General features: G+C 41.0%; 1 protein-coding gene across 1 annotated transcript in view; it reads left to right on the forward strand.

Annotated features, from left to right (window-relative positions):
* The window catches only part of AQP9 (aquaporin 9), a 45017-nt gene extending 34080 nt beyond the window's left edge, over positions 1-10937 (forward strand). The window contains exons 5-6 of the mRNA XM_081048316.1: positions 1827-2044; positions 8246-10937. Of these exons, the coding sequence (XP_080904442.1) occupies positions 1827-2044; positions 8246-8420 (393 nt within the window). The 3' untranslated portion in view covers positions 8421-10937. The remainder of the gene's footprint in view (positions 1-1826; positions 2045-8245) is intronic.
* Positions 10938-16004: the final 5067 nt, after the last annotated feature.

Genomic DNA, 16004 nt, shown 5'->3' on the forward strand with positions numbered 1-16004 from the left:
ACATAAGTGTTTAGCAAATAGTCCCTATCATTTATTTCTCTGTTAAAGTAAAATAATAGTTTGGAAACTTTAGAAAACAGAGTGGGGAAAAATAAGCAATAAACCCCCACTTCAGAATACTTGTTATCACTGTGTATATTCTCTTACAATTTTCCTTTTATGCATGTTTTTAAATGTAAAATATAATGCACATATAATTTTTACCTAATATCATAAGAATTTTTAAATGTTACCCCTTAGGTTTTATATTTATTGGCTATCTAATAGACTATAAAGTGGGAACTCCATAATATAGTGAGCCCTTTCCTTATTGATATGTACTTAGGTGGCTTCCAGTTTTTCAGTACTAGCGTGTTTCCCTGAAAATAAGACCTAGCCAGACAATCAGCTCTAGTGCATCTTTTGGAGCAAAAATTAATATAAGACCCGGTATTATATTATATTATATTATATTATATTATATTATATTATATTATATTATATTATATTATAAAGACCAGGTCTTATATTACAGTAAAATATGACTGGGTCTTATATTAATTTTTGCTCCAAAAACGCATTAGAGCTGATTGTCTGGCTAGGTCTTATTTTCGGGGAAACACGGTATAAATACCTTTGACCCTTGAACAATGCAGGGGTTAGAGGCACCAACCCCTGTGCAGTCAAAAATCCATGTATTGCTTTTGACTTCCTCACAAATAAACTACTAATAACCTACTGTTGACTAGAAGCCTTACCAATAACATAAATAGTTAATTAACATATTTTATGTTACATATATTATATACTTTATTATTACAGTAAAGAAAACTAGAGGAAATGTTATTGAAAAAACCATAAAGAAGAGAAAATGCAATTTAAATTATATCCATGGTGTGGTCTTCAAATATCCAATGGGGTCAAATTGAATAAATAATTTTTGTGGGTGTTTTTTATCCATAGTGCTAAATTACTGCCGAATTTCTTTTTTTTTTAATTCAAAGCTGAACTATTTTAATCCATATTTAACTATTGAATGCATTTTATTAATGTATAACCATTTTTTAATAGTTAGACATTTATCATTTATATCCCTCTCCCAGTGATAACCCCCTCCCCCAATCTACTACCCCTCTGACATCGGATACAGCCATTACACTTCCACTGTCTCTATTCCTAATGCTGTACTCCACTTCTTGTAAATGTACATATGCATATATATGTATATATAAAATTATAGTTGACATTCATTATTGTTCAGCTTCAGCTTCAGGTGTACAGTACTGCTGAATTTCTTTTTGAAAGTATGGTACAGTTCAGTTCTACTAGAAAAGCTAGAGAGAACCAGTGTCATTTCCCTAACATTTGGTATTGTTTGCATTTTTTCATTACATATCAGTTTTTCCTGCTTACTTGTTTCTTAATTTTACTTTTCTTTTATGAATTTTCAGTTCACTTTCTTTGCCCATTTACCTATTGATGTCTCACATTGTTTGTCTCACTAATTTGAATAAACTTCTGCATTTTTCCAGCCTGCAGTTTGCTTTTCAGTTTAACTGGGTGGTGATTTAGCAGGATAGTGTAGTACAGATAACAGTCTCTAGAGCCGAACTCTCTGGGTCCACACCTGATTGCCACTAAGTGTGTGACCTTGGGCAGGTAACCAATCCTTAAAAAAGGATATTACCACCCACATCTAAGCTTGCTGTGATAAAAGCATCCGGCACAGTGTGCTCACCCAGTATGCAGTTATTACTAGATTTGTTTTTAACAAGATGGGGTGAAATTTGAGGTGGGCAAGTGGGCAGAATATAAGCTAAACCTCTTGCACATTTCTCCTTCCCCAGGTCGTGGCCACCATGTTCCTCCTCATGATTGTCTTTGCCATCTTTGACTCCAGAAATTTGGGAGTTCCCAAAGGCCTAGAGCCCATTGTTGTCGGCCTCCTAATTGTTGTCATTTCTTCCTCTTTGGGACTGAACAGTGGCTGTGCCATGAACCCAGCCCGAGACCTGAGTCCCAGACTTTTCACTGCTTTGGCAGGATGGGGATTTGAGGTCTTCACGTAAGTAACAATGGTGGAGGGGGCAGAGAAAGTGTCGTGTGCTTTGAATTGGGATCCGGGAGAGTGCAGGTGGGAGGGTGGAGGTCAAGTGCACATGCTGGCCAGGAGTGTGGAACGTTTCATTGGTGATTTGTGATATGGGGTGTGTGTGTGTGTGTGCGTGTGTGTGTGTGTGTGTGTGTGTGTGACAGAGATAATGAGAGAGAGAGAAAGTGAGAGAGAGACTGTAGATAAATTCAAAAGAGATACTCCTGTCCTATATAATAATGATGATTCCTCAATTGTTATATGTTTTTATGTGAATATTTTGGTTGTATAACTTATCTACAGATTCACTTTGTGACAAAGTTAGGACTAGAATTTACGTCTTCCTATACTATTACAGGGCTCTTTCTAGTGAACCATGAATGAAGCTAGCTATGTTTCATTCATTCATTCAACAGATCTTCATTGAACATTATCTATGCTGTGGTGCTAAGCAAGGAAATTTCAAAATCAGCTAAGTCACTTGCCTTGCGCAATGTTAACAAGTACTCTGGCAACCCCTAACACAAAGTGCCAAGGAAACACAGATAAGGGAATAGCTCTGCCTGGGGAAGTTGGGAAAAGCACCACTGGTGAAAGGAGAGCTGAGTTGGATCTTGAAGTATGAGTAAGAAATTCCTGAAAGAACAAAGATAAAAGAGGCTGTGTAGAGGAAACGGCAAGATCCCGTGCTTTCTACTTCAGAATGTGCTGAGGAAATATGCTAACTGTTAGTACCACGCTCTCAGGACAAACTTTGCCCATTAATTCCTTCCCACGTTTCCCCCATAAAGTCACAGTGTCTTGTTCCCATGCACTCATCTCATCTCTCTATGGGAAAGGAACTTGCTTTGGTTCAACAGGAAACAGGGCTCTAACATGGAAAAAGAGAAGAAGCAAAAACACATGGAAACAAACAGTAGTTCAATGTTTGCTGTGAGAACAAAAGACTTGAGTGTCCTTAAATGCTGACCTGCACAGTCATACCCACGTGATGATTTTATTTAAGTGAGAGTTTGTCTTGCCTTCACAAGTAGGACAAACAGCTATTAAAATAGCTGACACCATTTACATCACCACCACAGATAGCATTGAGAGCTGCTAGAGTACAAGTATCATGAAGATAGGGACCTCAACACCTTCCCAATGCTGTATCCACAGTGACTAGAATAAGGCCTGGCATCATATAAAGTCTCAATAAAACTTACTGAATAAAAGAAGAGATAAATGCTATGCACCAGACATGTCCTAGAAGATGAGGGTTATAAGAAGAATCAAGCAATAGTCTCATCTTTAAGAAACTAACAATACAATGAATTTTCTAGGGGAGTGATTCTCAACCAGAGGCAGTTTTGCCCCCAGGAGCATTTGGCAATGTCTGGAGGTAGTTTTGGTTGTCACAGTTGGGCAGGGTGGGGACAGAAGGTGTTACAGTCATCTAGTGGGCTAGGAGGCTAGGATACTGCTAAGCATCGTACAATACCGAGGACAGAGCCCCACAACAAAGAATTATTTGGCCAAAAATGTCAAGAGTGCCACAGTTGAGGAGCTGTGTTCCAGAATAATCACCAGTAGAACATGATAAGACTGAACAAAATGTCCTCAACTTGAAAAGATCCTTTGTGATTCTTCCAATGGAGAATCAAAACATAAATCCTAAAGAGCTCTTTATTCCCAGAGCCCAGAATTAGCCTATGAATTTCCCTTAATCTCAAGTTCCTGAATCTCACTCTAGGAGACCACTGCCCCCACCATCAAGTCATCTCTGTTACCTTCACACAGATCCCTAGAACAAAGATGCCCCAAGGTGATCTGTCCTCCCTTTGTGCCCTGCTTGGTGATTCACCCAAAGCTCTATGAGTGAGGGTGATTCCAAAACAGCTAGAGATCTTACCTATTGTCTGATTTGCTAAGTATATGGTAGGTGACCATGTCTGCGAGAGAATGTTCAATCACCTAACGCCAAACTTAGCTCCATATCCCTTGTTAGAGTCAGGGTCTTTTTTTTGCCTGCATGCATTCATTTATTCATCTATGCAGCTACCTAATCTCTTATTCAAGGCTGTGTACTAAAGATGGTTAAGACCTAGTTGCTCCCCTTCATTGTGTTATGTTCTATTTCAGAGGGGTTAGTATAGCCTCTTACGCAAGTTGAAGCCAACAAGTGCCATGAAAGAGATATGACTAATTAACTCCAGGAATTCAAAGTTTGCAGCTCCAAATTTAGGAATCATGGGGATGGGGGGGGGCATTTTTAAATATACGAACATGCTTATATGGGGGACAGAGAGGATATTTCAGGTGGAGAGGATCTGAAGACAGAATGTTAAAATAACAAGTGATCCAGTCTAGCTGGAAGGGTTAATGAAGAAGGTTGGAAAGGGCAATTGGTGGCAGATCATAAAGGTCCTAGACTCCCAGAATGAAAATTTGGGGGTTTGGCTGCTCCTTATTCTGTAGGTTATGGGGAGCAGCAAAGGAATTATGGCAGAAGTTTGGCATGTTCAGAACTTAAATTTAGCAAAATTAATCTGGTATCATTATATAAAATGGATTTAAAAAGAGAGAGTAGAGAGGGCAGTAACAGCAGGGGTAGAAACCAGTTAGGTAAGAGTTTAGCTGGTTGGTAATCCTCACCCAAAAAGTTCTCAAGGAAACTTTTGAGGGACAGCAGTCTCGAACGTGTCCCTAAAGTGTCCCATCCTTTCAAGGTTCTATATCCAAGGTGAGCATTCTCAGTAGATATCCTAGCTTTGATCCACAGCCTCACATAAAGCCAGGACTGCCTTATTCTCAGATCCTCACTTGCTTCTGTATGGCAAACTGAGGACGACCGGGAAGTAGAATATCAGAAGGTCCAACAAGGGCAAGAGTCAACAGACCCTGGGTGATCCTTGTTTTCCCCTTAAATATTAGGTTGTTTCTCATCCAAGTTCTCTTCACAAATTCTCATTGAGATGTTAATGACTTGATAGATGAAGCATCTCAAGGGTAGTGTTAATTTTTTTAAAGTTTACCCAAAGGAATAAATCCCTGATGATGTAATTAATTAACACATGATGTAAGTAATTAACACAAACATTTTCCTGGCATCCCCAAAATCATAGTGTGCAAATGACCCTGTGTACATGTAAGACTGGGCTAGGCAGGGAACCACATCTGAGATGCTCCATTTATGACTTGCGACCACAAGGTATTCAGCTCTGATAGAAAAAGGAGGGTCCATCCAGGGAAAGGAGAACATGTCCTGGCAGATATTTTGGACTCTAATCTGTTAAATGACTGTGACAGATTCACCATAAAATAGTGATGGAAGAAATGAAATGATGGGCCAAATAAGGTGGCTTATACTCTCTTCATGTGTTCACCTGAAGAGAAGGCTCCTAGTTCTTTAAAACCCAGGTGCCTCTCACAGAAACTTCCATCAGGATTTGGAGGTGTGGGAAAGGGTGCCGTAAGAACAGCAGAGTGCTGGGAGGGGAGATCCAAGATGGCGGGGTAAATAAACACTCTGCCTGGGTCCTTTGGTGAGCGCATTAAGGTTCCAACTAAATTATAGAACAATCAACCTTGAGAACCATCTGAAGACTAGCCAAATAGAAGTCCTATAACTAAAAATATAAAGAAGCCACACTGAAACTTGGTAGAAGGGGCAGCAGTGTGGAACGGGCCCCAAACCTCTGTGTGATGGCTGAAAGTCAGGAGGGATATCTTAGCCACAGAGGTTCCTCCCAGAAGAACAAGGGACCCCAACCTCCACATCAAGCTCCCCAGCCCAAAGTACTGGTGCTGGGAAGAGGAGCCCCCACAACTTCTGGCTGTGAAAAACAGTGGGGATGTCGACCATCCCAGAGGGACGGAAGGCTGCAGGAAACCCAGACGTTCTCTTAAATGGCCCATGCACAGACTCATTCACCCACAGGCACTCACCCCACTCTGGTGAAGGGATGGTGACTCGCGGGGTGTCAGAGACATACTGGGGCAGACTGAGGTGTTGGCTTCCAGGGGAGGCTGGAGGACAATCTCCATTTTCCCTGTGAGGGGTTATCCTCCCATGCAGCTGGCAGGTGTATGCCATCTTTTCTGTGTTGAGTCCTCCCCAACAGGCCAAATCTGAATCTGATTGGCCTGGTGAACTCTGCTAGAACTCCACCCAACCCAACACCGGAGGCACTTTATTGAGAGCAGCCAGCCCTGCCAACACTGTGCTCTTTCTTGGAGAACTATAGGAGCCTGGCAGCCCCCAGGTGGGCCGCAACTGGCCTCAGTGTGCTCTGAGACTTTTGCTGAGTCACTCCAGGCTCAATACTGGCACCAAACCAGAATTTACATTAATCTGATGACCACAATTCTTCCAACTCCAGTGACTCCCTGAGACCCTGCCTTATCCAAATTGTGTACCGCACAAGGCTCTATTAGTGACTAAACCTTAAGGGAGCCAGTAGGTAGCAACAGGCCTCAGGGTGTCTTGGCTTTTTGCAGAGCAACCACAGGTCTGGTACTGGTAGCAGACATCCTTGGTTCACAGCGTGGCCTCTCCTACATGCCTTCAGGGTTAGTACAGGCAGTGTACAACTGTGGATTACTTTGTACCTCCTACCAGGTAGGCCCAAGCTGGTCAAAGGCAGTGGGTGATCTGGGCCTGCACCCACTTGGGAGACCCTCCCAAGAGGCCCCAGAACCAACATACTTGGAGGTTGGCTTCAGACCACAGCAGAGCACATCCAATTAGCCCCACAAGCAGCACATACAAAAGACAGTCTCAACAGGCACAAGAGTCCCCTGGGGGGAATCCCACTACTTGGGGTAAACTCCACCCACAATAGCAGCCCATGAACTGTGGATGTGGCTGAAGCTCACGGCCAATCAGTTTGAGGGCCAATCCTACCCACAGATGTGCCAATAGCAATCCAGAACAGCAGACTCTAGGTCCCCTCTCCCATGCAGTAAGAGTGACATCTGGTGGTTGCTGTGCTCAATCTCAGTGCTCTTCCTTCCAGCCTACATTTTATGACCTAAGGTTTATGAGTTAAGAAGAGTGCTTGGATGATCCACATGAAACTGAACAGATGGAAGAATGAAGCTCAGAGGGGGGTAAACTTGCCCGAAGACTTTCGAGACAATCCTGAGATTAGAATTAGATCTCATGAATCCTAGGACAGACTTCTCGTTTTGTGCTTATTTCCTTTCCTATCTTTTCTTGCCAAAATTTGATACAAACAAAAAGCCCTATGGAACATGTGTTGTAATTAAGGATGATAATAAAAAGCACAGCCAGGAATCCTTCCCTCAAATAGAACACTATGAAATCCTCACGCACGTGAGTGTGCTCCTCCTGTTTCCCCTGCCTCCTCCGCATTTTGTCCTGAATTTTTTTTGTTCCTCATTCCCCTGCTTATAAAAAGTTTTATCTCAAAGATAAAAAATATATAAGAATATATATTGTATAGTTTTGCTTGCTTCTGAGCATTCATAATCCTTTCCACTGAGTTATTTAAATGAATTTCCTGATTCCAAAAAAGCTGACAATTCACAAAGGCAGCTGCTTTCTCCCAGAACTCTACCTTTAACATAATGTACTGATGTTGAGAATTTCTGGAGGGGAGAGAGAATCACAGCACACTAGCCTTACTGGAGAGTAACATTAAGCTGTCACCTCAAAAAATAGCACTGAATTAAATTATATTTAGTAGGTAATACATATTCTACTTTTGATTTTTTTCATTCATTCATTGACAAACATTTCCTGATTTTTATCTTATCATTGCCTCACAGACCAATGCTGTCCAGGAATCTCTCCATATTTTACCATTCGTAATCCTCAGGAGTCATTATTTCAGGAGGAGTGAAAGGCAATTCCTGTATAATCAACCTGAACTTTCCCTAGATGTCCTCAATTTTGATCATGATTTCAGGGATACTTTCTGAAAGGAAAAGAAATGGGACATATTCTCTCACATGTGCTAATAGGATAATGGAATGGATCATCTGAAATCAGGTATATTGGAAAATTTATGATAATGGTTGCCAAGCTACAGTGAGTTCTTTGATACTTAGCTCTTGCTGAGTTAAAATGGAGCCATGAGCATGAGAAAGACTAACTGGTTAGTGACTGACTAGCCGTAGTACCAGGAAGAAGGCCAAGTGGTATATCACTTATTTCTTGTTTGATTTCAGAGCTGGAAATAACTTCTGGTGGATTCCTGTAGTGGGCCCTTTGCTTGGTGCTGCCATTGGAGGTCTCATCTATGTTCTCGTCATTGAAATCCACCACACAGACCCTGACACAAACTTCAATGAAGAACAATCTGAGGAAAAACTAGAGAAATATGAACTTAATGTGGCAATGTAGTAGTGTGCTCAGTTCTGGGTTCACAATTGGTTGAGCTGGTGTTCTCTTCAGGAAAGATGGTATCCAGTTGTCTGTTTTCATAAGACTGGGGTGGATCTACCCAGTTTTCTCTGCTAGCCACGTGGTACATCTAATTGGAAAAACATCGGAGTAAAGTTTTGAAAACACTGACCTCTTCTCCACCAGTTCTCCCCCTCAGAATAGCAGGACTGTCTCCTGAAACAGCCTTCTCTCTTGCCCTGTTTATTTCACCCTTTGATGGAAATTTTTGTTACTGGGTAAGCACTATTACTTGGAACCCGGACCATGGACTTATTTTGATGGTCTCAGCTGCATTACCTTATGAAATATTATCACCAAAATCCTTATTTTCAAAGCCACGAAGGTTACATTCTGAGTATCAACCAAAACTAAATTGAAAGACGAAACAGTAGTTCCAATTAACATATTCATGGAACTAATGGGTTAACTCTCTAGTTATGTTGTACTACTCTAATTGTATAAATATTGATATTCTCTAAACTTATGGATGTAGGAAGCAGTAGAACCCAGCTGAAAAGCACAGAAGGACATCGTGGCATTCAGAAACCTCAGGAAATATGATAAATTTGGGAAACCAAATGGAATTTTTTTAATGGAAACCATTTATCAGATTAATGTCTTGCTCTTTGCATTTTTAGAGGGCACCAATTAATTTCCTGGTCTTTGGTATATAATAACCTAAAATATAATCATAACCTCAGTTATGAAAAATACATCACTCTGTATTTTTTAGCTCAAATGTATTTTCCTAATTGCCCACGTGAGGACAGACAATGACAAGTTAAGTCAATGATTGCATTCATCCATTATTCTGTACATGCCCTAGAAGCTAAAACTAAAAGCCACTGACTGGCTCCTAGCCTAGTATAATCTTCAGTAACAGAAGGTATCTGAAAAGGTAATATACCTTGGGTTTTACAATCCACAACGCACTTTTACCATATTATATAATTTAATCCTCACAGTGACTATCTGAGGTAAACACTATGCTGCCCATTTTTCAGATAAGAAAACGAAATCTCAGGAAAGTCACATGAGTTGCCTAAGGTCACGGGGAAAGTTGAACATCATCTAATGCATCCTACACCTTTCAGAAGATCAATAACTGGCTGAGAACCTTGGCTAGCCCTTCCTGGCCGACCACAAGAAGTGGGAGTGGCAGCTATCAGAACATGTATAACTGGACAAAATTCTCCTGGATCCTAAGATATAAAGACCTTCATTACCTGGTTTTATTCCCACTGTTATTAATGCACTAACAAAGGAAAGAGCTAGTGATTTGATCAGATTTTGTATCTGCTGAAAAACATTATAAGAAGGCTTCCTTTTCTAGGCTACCCTTGGTTTAGCTCAGTCTTGATTTTCCCTCCCTGCCAATCTCATACATTATATTTAGGGAATTTTCTCTTGGGTAGACCCCTCCCTGTGAATCCTCTCATTGGTATCACTTTGGTAAAAAAAAAGTATGAGTGATAAGCACCAGAGAAATTGCTCTACATCAAGTGATGCACCTTCAAACTGTGAAAAAGCCCAGAATTCCCAAAAGGCTCCAGTTTCTCAACTGCATTGTGATAACAGAACAACAAAAAGCAAAGGTGAGATGTTTCCAGTGGCCTGTATTCTATAATCTACTGACACAGGGAGTTTTTTTCCTTGCTCCAAAACTTCGTAGATATTTCCTATTTTAAATAAAATTGGTTTTTGTTTGTTTGTTTGAGTTCTTATAAGTATTAAGACTACTAAGTACAGAGCTCACAGGTTGTCTATCCTGTCCACAAATTGAGATCTCCTGGGGAGCTTTTAAAAAAACGCTAATGTTCAGTTGGTTGTAAATAACTCGGGTGATTCTAATGCACAGCCAGGGTTGAGCACATTGACTTGGTTCAATTACACGGGTCTCAGTTTTCTTTGAGAACCAAGTCCAGTGGTGGCCAGGTAATTCCCAGTAGGATTCTCAATCCTGGCATCCTCATGGATTAGAGAACAATGGTTCCCAATAAGGGGCAGTTTTATTCACTTCCCACTCCCACACACCACTCTTGGAAGGGGACATTTGGCAATGTCTGCAGACATTTTTGGTTGTCATGACTCAGGAGGAAGTGTTACAGGCACAGCTGGTGGGTATAGGTCAAGAATGCTACTGACCTTCCTACAAAGCACAAAACATCCCCTTCCCCCACAATAATTATTCAGCCCAAATTGTAGTGCAGAGGTTGAGATGAGAGTAAAGGGGATCAAATATGCGGAAAGAGATGGAAAAGTGATGGAAAGAGAACTGACTCTGGGTGGTGAACATGCAATGTAATATATAGATGATGTAATACAGAATTGTACACCTGAAATCCATGTAACTTTGCTAACAATTGTCACCCCAATAAATTTATTTAAAAAAATGCAAATGCCATGTTGAAGGGAACTGTTATGGTGTAATGTACATTTTTGTTCTCTAATAAAATCAGAAATATAAATATTCTTAGAAAAAAAAGAGAAACCCCGGATTCAAGAAAAGGTGAGGAGAGGAATAAGAGAAGATGTTGAAATCCTGGGCTCTCAGTCAACTTCTGCCAAAAACAGATGCCAAACAAGTCAGCAACAGTCCCTGGGGGTGGATTATAATTATTAGAAGATGAAGCAACTTAAAATTTGAGATTTCAAGTTGGAGTGCAGCATGTATGATTCATTCACACAGGTGTTCATTGCACACTATTTGGTGATTAACGACTAGATTACAAAGAGGAAATGTACACTTATGGAAACCAACCCCAGAAAGATATTTTTAATGGGGAAAGAAAACCCTCTTACTCCAGATGCTCACACTGACGTCCTCTCCTCCCTCACTTCACAAGTAGGTTTGCTTGTGTGGAGCTCTTATCCAAGAGAAAGTCTATAAGGTTGAATTATCTGAATTAGAAATCAAGTAGATAGAGCCAACTAACCTATTTGTTAAATAGATCCTTTAGGAGCTAGAACTATAACATTCTCCTCCCTTCCTTGTCAATCCCAAAACTTAATAGATGTGTTTATTTTAATGCCAAAAATAGAATTTCTCTATGATTCCCCAACCAGCTGAGATCCAAACTTAACATTCAATGGCTGAACAGGATAAGTGGAGTAAAAAACGTCACATTTTAAAATCTGATCCTTACGATGGGTTGTTTCCTTTAAATTACTGTCACACATACACACGTGTCTCGTTTAAAGTTATGTCAGTGCTCAAAAATATCATCAGGGGAAAAGAATTACAACTTCCAGCTATATAGAATGGTTTACAAGTTTTATTTAACCACGGAACCTATTGTTCAAATGAGAACTTATGTTGTAACGCACAAGTAAACCAGAACTGCTATAGAGAAAGAGTGGGGAAAGGGATTGGAGTTTCTTTCTGCTTGTGATATCTTACACCCCCCGCCCCACACACACACACTCCTAACACAGGCCCTGAAAGGTCTCTGAAGACAAACTCTGTGTGTGTGTGTGTGTGTGTGTGTGCACGTGTGCACGCGCGTGCATGTTGGGAGATCTTCAAAACAGTTTGAAAACCACTGATAAAAGATGGGTAAGTTGTTGATGAACATTTTTATAAAGGTTTTAAGGGTAGAATGTACCAAAAGCTATGTTAGTTCAATCTCAGATAATTTTCCAGACTTAATAAATGAATTTGATAGGTGAAACAGAATTACTCGACCCACTAAACATCACCCATAAAGAGATGTATATCACTTCTCAAACTGGGAATCTGAGATAACATGTTTATGAATCAAGCACATGGAGACAAGCAATGGTAGTCCTGTTCAGGCTTACTGTGTTGACTCTTAAGTCGCTATAAAAATAACTAGCTAGCTAGCTAGAGAGATAGACCGATCTATCAAGCTGCAACCTCTTGTTGCTAGAGCTGGAGTGGCTCTTATTGAAGACAAGCTGTCTCTGGGTTAATGAAAGGAGGCCCCCATGTAAACTGAACATGAATACATGAACTGATTCAGCTGAGAGAGTTCGTGGAACTATGTGTGGGTGGAGATGCTGCTCAGGCAAAATTTGACTCCATCTCCCTCCAGGGCTCCTTTATGTGTTTTGTGGGCTTTGGGCGCTTTTGCCTCCTTGGACCCTTTCCCTTAGAAAACATTTTTTTTAAAAACTTAAGTTTTATAAGTACTGGTAATAAGCTAGATTGTATATATATGTATATATATACATATATATACACACACAAATATATAATTATATATGTAACTATATATAATTACATATATAGATTATATATACACACATATATACACATTTATGTGTGTGTGTGTGTATATATATATATTTGTATGATGCATTTCTGTGGGGTACTGAAAATATGGTAGGCTCTAGGCCTTGTGCCACATGAATAAGCTGTCCTTACCTCCTGCTTTGTCCCTCTAGAGCGCTCCCTGGTGTCCCTGAGCTGAGTCACACTACAGCCTCTTCCTCATGGCCTTCAACTCCCTGCCTGTGGGGTCTCAGGAAATATGGCCCAGGGACAACTGAGGCCCTAGGTGGGGATGGAGACAGAGGAGAGCGTTGGGAGTACTGGGGGAGAGGGGTGCCAGGAGTACTCCAGAGGCAGGGCCTGCAGCCACGGGGATCCTCTGCATCTTGGCCCCTCCCTTCTTAAGCACCCCATTGGGAAAGGAGCCCCCTGAGCTCCTGAGAAGGAAGCAAGGGGGTCTTGGGGCCTGGGCATCATAAGCTCCAGAGACCTTGTAATCTGTTATTAACGCATAATTCTTGTGTAGTGTCTCAGTTTACAAAGCACGTTCATATCCAGTATCTAAGACTCTCAGAACAGCCCAGCAAGTAGATTATCCCCATTTAGAGATGAGAAAAGTGGCTCAGAGACCTAAATGATTTGTACCAAGAGTGAAGAGGGGAGAGGTGTACTGAAAATCACATATCTGAGTGTGGTGACCAACCGTCCCAGTTTACTTAGGACTCAGGGGGTTTTCTGGGATACAGGGAGTCAGTGCTAAAGGCAGGACGAATTGGTCACCCCACGTCCTAAATTAAGACCCAGGCACTTCCCACCATTGTGCCAATACAGAACAGTAGAGAAAATAGTATACTGCGAATACAATAGTATAATGTACTCTCCAGCTGGCTGCAACAGTTACCAATGCACCGCCAACATTGTTTCCTCTATCCCCCCTCTTTGTGTCTCTGATTTCCTCTGGGATTATTTTTTTGAAGCAAACCCAGACATGATATCACTGTATTCATGAATATTTAATATGTATATCTGAACGATAAGAATTCTTTTTAAAAAACAACAACAGACCAGTGTCACATAAAAATAACTATCAATAACTTCTTAATATAATTAAACATCCAGTGAGGCTGTCCTTTAACTCTGGTGAGTAACAATGTGGAATCTGTGAAGGTTGATGACAGGTGATTTACTCTGATGCCCAGTTCCTCAGGAGAACGTGAGGGGTTTGTGGCGCTAGTGTACCTGTGTTTTGTACCTTTGTATCAGAGTCTTCTATAAGACTTTCACAAAATATTTTCATTTTTATATCAAAAGGAAAATGCATTTGCCTACTGTTACTAAAAGTAGCCATCTGCCAAGAGTAACATTATGTTTATGCAGGGAGGAAGTCTTGAATTTACTTGAAATTGTGGAAAAAGATCTTTAGTAACTATTATTACATCAAAAAATGCACACTCCACAAAATGCTTACATTTTAAATGCTAAAATGCGCTGTGAAAAGAAACCCAGAGTTTTAACATCTATGCAGTGCTGTGTGAGACACTGACTGATTAAGGTAAGTGAAACCTAAAAATTTCTAAGCTACTGTAACTCTGTTTGATGCTTCCTATTCATTCATTTATACTTTTTACCCAGAGACTTCAGACCTTTGGAAATAAAGGCTAACAAAAAAAATGGCACAATACTTCCCAACTTTTGCATAAAAGAAATCACCTGCACCCAAAGGAGGTTTTGATGGCCCTCAGTTGGCTATCAAAGTGATATTCTGAGAGTAAGATTCTGATCTAATAGATGATACAAAAAAAAAGACCTCCAGGAATCAAGAAGAGCAGACCATGCACTGCCTATGCCAGAGCCTGTTCTTAGCCTGGGGCCAAAGGCAGGAAATACTTTGCTGCAGAACCACTGACCTTTGGAATAAGACTATGAAAGAAGTTTGTGTGATCACAGGTTGGAGGCTATGTGGCTAGTGCTCTAGTTGAGCTCTAGAAACAGTCCGCTTCAATTCTGAAGTTTTGAGACCCTCTAAACCTCAGTCTCTTCATCCAAAAAAATTAGAATGATACTAGCACATGCTTTCTATGGGTTGTTGAAAATATTAAGAAAATGCCTGTGAAGCATAATGCCTGGAATTTACTTCCATCTTCGTGTCAGCTAATTTTCTTATTATTTCACATTTACATATTCAATTGTATATCTTCTTTGCTAACATTAACAAAATGATGAAGAAAAATCTCCAGGTGTGTAAATTTGCTAACACTTAAATAATTTAATTCAGGCGACTGCCTTAGCTTTGACAAGTCTCTTAATATACTCAGGTGCAAGGGACCTACACAAGGCCATGCTTAGTTCGTTAATTGCATTGCCTTGGTTTTGGTGAATCCAGGTGGGATTTCTGACCTACAAAACTGTAATAAAAATTTGTTGTTGTAAGCTACTAGATTGGTGCTAATTTGTTATGGAAGCCATAAAAAACTAATACAGATGATAACAACCCCAAACACTCCCAAAACAATCTTGACAAAGAACGAGGTTAGAGGACTTCTGCTTCCTGATTTTACAATTTAGCACGAAGCTGCTGTAATCATGACAGCATGGATAAAGATAGACATTGTGTGGACAGAACCAGGAGTGCAGTTTCCAGGGTCTCGGCCTCACGTGGAAAAGTGCTGGCTCAGGTAGTAAATGGCCATCAACTGTGATTGGATGGCCATCAGCTGTGGCTAGTTGGCCGTCAGCTGTAATCAGTGAGCCACTGGCCACTAATATAACTGCTGTGGCTACGCTAGCAGAAAATGGGGCCTAGCAAGAAGATGGTGGCTGGCAAGTGCGGATTGCACGGCCAAGTCGAGTTAAGTCGGTTGGTTGGCAGAAAAGCGGACAGCAGGTCGCATGTCATGTGAATCCAGCCTCCAGTGAGACTATAGTGATATGACCCTCCTACCTATGGCTCGATGGGTGTTCCTTTTTGGCCTAGCCGCATCCTGCATTCTTATGTGGGGAGAGGGACCAGAGACCCCGCAGGCCGCCCCGCACGACAGACATGTAACTGTGAATCCAGAAATAAACCTTCACATTTACAGACAATTGATTTTTAACAGAAGTGCCAACACTATTGTCATGCAGGGCAGCCTGCCGGGTCTCTGGTCCCGCTCCCCACACAAAAATGCAGGATGTGGTGAGGCCAAAAAGGAACACCCACGGAGCCATAGGTAGGGGAGTCACACCACTATAGTCTCACTGGCGGCTGGGTTGGAGACACAGGAATCAGGAGCCACAGTATCTGCAACCTGCCATCCACTCTCTCTCTG

The sequence above is a fragment of the Rhinolophus hipposideros genome, assembly GCF_964194185.1.
Source record: "Rhinolophus hipposideros genome assembly, chromosome: 5".
In the NCBI taxonomy this organism is placed as follows: domain Eukaryota; kingdom Metazoa; phylum Chordata; class Mammalia; order Chiroptera; family Rhinolophidae; genus Rhinolophus; species Rhinolophus hipposideros.